General features: G+C 35.1%; 1 protein-coding gene across 1 annotated transcript; it reads left to right on the top strand.

The window, feature by feature from the left end:
• The first annotated feature begins 1,193 nt into the window (after window positions 1-1,193).
• On the top strand, window positions 1,194-1,567 carry LOC118746944. The gene is made up of 2 exons (XM_036480936.1): window positions 1,194-1,292; window positions 1,382-1,567. The coding sequence occupies exons 1-2, from the start codon at window positions 1,194-1,196 to the stop codon at window positions 1,565-1,567; spliced, it is 285 nt and encodes a 94-aa protein (XP_036336829.1).
• Window positions 1,568-4,799: the final 3,232 nt, after the last annotated feature.

Raw genomic sequence — 4,799 nt, 5'->3', positions numbered from 1 at the left:
AATTTTCGTCTACAATCTCTAATCAAGGCGCAAAACTTCAAAAAAAATTTTCATTAAAAAGAAAAATTAATCGTATTGAAAACGAATTTTCGTTGTCGTATTAGAGCAAAAGTAAATTTAAATTTTACGTACACATCGTGTCCACAGTATACAGTAATCCAGATAGCCAAAACAAAAAATGTAAATATGCTTATTTGACATTTTGTTTGAATGTATTGGTTGATATTTTTTCACAATTGTCGTTTTCGTTAACCCAAATGAAATCCAATTTAAATATTTTCTTATAGTGAAAAATATTTTCAAGTCACATAAAATAAAATAACGAGAAAAACCAAATTCCAAGCAAATCAAGCGTGACGCGTAAGCGATTATGACCGGATGTAGTTCCTACATAAGTCAAACCGTGTGCCGAACACAACTTTGAGTGAATAATGGTGGGCTGACTTTGTAAAATGGTCCCATCGATTAGGCGGTAAAACAAGTATTACTTAGCTTATTTTGGAATGTACAAAATTTGTATGTATTTCTTCAGCCGCTTATTCACATTTGAAAGAGGATAATGCATGAATTAATGCAAGTAAAGACGGTTTATGCAGATAAGCAAGCGCGTTTGTTAACCGTATAAAATGTATGTACATATATACAGAATGACGAGATGAATTGTGGTCCAGGCCTCTCTGTTTGTAAACACGCTAACTTGAACAAAATTTCGATATTTTAACGAAAGTCGGTGTCGAAGTTGCCTTTGGTATAATTTAGGTTAGTGTTAAATTTTGGCGAAATCTGCCAATAACCACGAACACCTCCCACGTAGTAATTAAAATATTTTTGTTTTATTATTTTTTTACGAATTTTGCTGTTCAAATTTACATTTCAAATATATCAAGAAACATTTGTGGGTACTCTTACATCAGTCGTTGCCTATGGGTTAATGACAAAAAGATCCTATACATTCACAATATTTCATGTATTAATTTTCAAATACGCATATTGTCAATGGCTGGTTTACTGTATACTGTGATCGTGTCCAAATTTTGTAAAAAAATTAATTTGAATTGGCAGCTAAAAAGAATCGCGACTTCTGCGTACGAAAAATTTTACAAACGCACTGATAAACCACGTGCCGGTGGACAATACAGACAGGCGGAACGGTTTTTTTGTTGAACGATTGCCTTTGAATTTTCGCGCAACTAATGGCTAATCAAAATGGGCACCTAGTTATGCTTGCATTGCAAAATCTAGAAGGTCAAACGGTCACCAAAATTGCAACGCATATCGCTGACGCAGCTTGCGTAAGTAACGATTTTTCTTTTAGGAGTTTACCAATGGAAAGCTGGTGCACACAGCATTAAATTTCAATTTCTTTCCATACCCTCAGGAGGTGCCTCCCAATAATGAGGTCAAGGAAACGGTGATCGTTTCAGAAGAAGCTAGCGAACTAGAACCGAAAGCTAATAAGGATAATGGTGGCGAGTCGGAAGATCGTGGTATGCGGCTACGAAAGAGACGCGTTGCTCGTAACCAGAGCCGCAGTCGACGCACTTCGAGACGTCGTGGACGCCGCTAAATTCCCCAATAGAGCTCTACGCTCTACTAATATTTTTTATATTGGTATTCTGAGATCGAATTATCTCAAATTTGCCCCACTTATAAGAGGGCTCAACGAGTTAAATCGCATCTGCAGAATTATTGATCTCGATTTCGCAATGTCAAGGTCCCATTTCAAGGCAGATATTGAATCTTACTACCGAGATAATCCGCCATTGATTTAATATTTTATTAGTTTTAAGTTTAAGTTTAAGGAATCTGTAAATCTAGTCAGTAAGGCTTTTTGCCATTGACTTAATAAATGAATTGAATTGAATTGAATTGAATTGAAAAAAAAAAAATTGTGGAATTAGTAATGAATAATTTGAATTTTTATATTTTGATGTGTCTTTCTTTATGCGTGCTTGCATTTACATACACAGTATGTATATGTATTAAATGTACCCTTATTGTACTTGTGCATTTATTTACGCATATTTTGTAGAAAATTGTGAAAATTTCATAAAATTCACTATAATTTCGATAAAACCTAAATAATATATCGAGGGCTTATATTCAATACCCTCTATCTACAATTTTGATGAAAATGAGTTTTTGATGGTAACGTGAGCTCTTATTTATCCTTCAGCCATGACAATAATGCCAAACTTAAAATTTTGCTTTTATGGTATTATATTCTCATTTTGAAAAATCCACTATCTGCAATAACATTTTGTTACAAAAGCAAAATCCTCTATCTACACAATTTTGCTGGAAAATCGTTTTCATTACCATTTTTTTGTGGCAGGTCAAATAAAGACTGGGTAAGTTACATGTGCCGATGCATGTATGTATATGTTCCGGTAAAATCCGATCTTAGGTCAAACTAGTTTTGCCCAGGCTAAACTTGTTCTACCTAATGCGATGTCCAACCGAAACCAAATCTTGTGGACTGCGTAGCTTCAGTTGGACTGATGATGAGAGTTACAAAAATAGTTTATTCTAAGATCGGGTTTGGCCAGTAGCTTACGGGTATATACATGTCCGCTCATTTACTACAATAATGTCATAACTCAAAAAATCAAAACTCGAGAAAGACGGCTTTAAAGTTTTGAATTTACATATACGCCGACACTAAAAATGAATACATATTTTATTCTAGTGAGATTCTGGTAAAGGCCTGTATGCAGCTCTCAAGAAAAGCAAAAACTCCATATAAAATGACGTACAAGAAATGGCTAAGAAATTTTCTTGAGTCAAATTTCCTTAAGGCAGTACGCAGTTCTTAAGGAATTTACTACGCTTTCTACTACGGTTTTCTAAAGTTTTTTGTGAAGAAAGAGCATAAGGTAACCCAGTTTTGCAACAGAAATATATGCCCGTTCCATTATTTCTTGAGGAAAGAGTGAGGCAACAGGCTGTGAAGTCTCAAAAAATGTCAAAATTCCTTGGACACACACGCGAAATAATGGCAATTTTTTCTTGACCGGTTTCTTGAGAGCTGCATACAGGGCTTAATCGATACAGCTATGATATTTTTACACGAAATAGAAGAAGACGTAGCGATAATTTCTGCATACTCAACTCAAAATTTGTATTTTTTGGATTATGACACTACTAAAGTAAATGAGCGATGTGTATATGTTTATTTGCCTCCACGTGGTCCGAAGATTCCCACAATTCTCTCTTACTCATATCTATTTAAGAGTTTGACCAACCATCTCTTCGATGACAGGCAAAAGCCCTGGTGCAGACAAAATCCCGTACCCCGTTTATTTCAAGGATTATATCATAAAGAGTAGGAAACTGCTATTATTATTCCTATTGCCAAACTAAATACGCTAATGATATTTTAATTTTTTCTAAGACTAAGGACTTGACGCAAGTAAAAATTATTTTTTCTAACATACTAAACGATCTAATCAATTGGTCCAAATCTTCAGCAGCTCAGATTTAAGCTGAAAAAGTAATTTTTTCACATATGCAGAAAATACAAATAAATACATACATCCAACCCTCTCCTTGTCTAACACCCCTCCCCTATACTGATACATTGAAAATATTTGGAATGATTTTTTACAATAAACCTACTTTTAAGCAGAACTGTCATTATGTAAAAGTTGACTTTGGGCTCGTAATTTATGGACACTGCGCAAAAAAACATCTTAAATTGCTAGAAACACCTTACTATGTAGCAGAGGAGAAAAAGCATCCGTGCATTTCCCACCTCGCCAATAAAAGCTATCTCTCACGTCGAATCCTGCTTTCAACAAAAATACTGATGTAGCAAGCAATCACCTTTATTTCGTATATTAAGCTACATCAAAGATTTCGACATTATCCGATGCTTACTAAAGTAAAAACTCTACCGCAAGGGCATTTGCCCAGTTTGATACTCATAAATTACCTGGGAGCTTATTTTCACAGACGGTTCCAGATATAGTGGTAACAAAAGGGCTGGGTGTTACAACTGTCTTCAGTGCTTTTCCCCCATACTGCTCGGCATTTACAGCCGAATCAGCTGTACGTTTCGCCTCTATAAACGAAGGAAATTTCCTCATCTGAACGGACAGTAAACCAGCCAGCGAAGCCTCTTTTAACAGTGCTAATGATTCTCATATAATTTCGAAATCACGTGAAATACTCTTTTGACACAAAAACACATTTAAAATTATGTGGTTACCTGGGCACATCGGAATAGAAGGGAACGAATTTTCACACCTATGATTTCTGCATTAAAATCTTAGTTTAACATAGTATTTACGTCTAAAGAACTGACATTTTCATTATTCTGCAAAACCCTCTATCAGCAAATTTTTCTAAATAAATAGTTATAATTCGAATTGCAATAACCTCTATCTGATCTTTAAACTAGAATTAAATTAATTAAAAGTAAAAAACTAGTTTTAGTATATTGCGTGAATATTTAAGACATGCGTGTGTACTTAAAATTATTAACACTTTTAAAAACAGCTGCCAAAACAGTTTTTTTGCTCTCCTGAAAAATTGAGTTTTTGCAGATAGAGGGTATTGAATATAAGCCCTCGATATGTATAATATATGAGATGAAACCCGCATGGGAGCAAGTAGTCAAATGATTATAGGTCAATTTATTGGCCGAGCAGGGTAGGAGTATGAGAAAATAGCGCAGGTCTAATAAATAAGCAGCACACCTGCTGATGGTGGGCACTGTAGTAATTGCAGGTAATGGTGAGACAGATCCTTATCAAGCTTCCTCGTTTGAGGTGCGTTGGCATACGGAGGCAAAGCCC

Source organism: Rhagoletis pomonella, unplaced genomic scaffold (genome assembly GCF_013731165.1).
Source record: "Rhagoletis pomonella isolate Grant_MI unplaced genomic scaffold, Rhpom_1.0 Rhpom_scaffold_00011, whole genome shotgun sequence".
Lineage (NCBI taxonomy): Eukaryota > Metazoa > Arthropoda > Insecta > Diptera > Tephritidae > Rhagoletis > Rhagoletis pomonella.
Note: the sequence above shows the minus strand (reverse complement) of the source record. Positions and strands in the feature narration are given on the sequence as shown.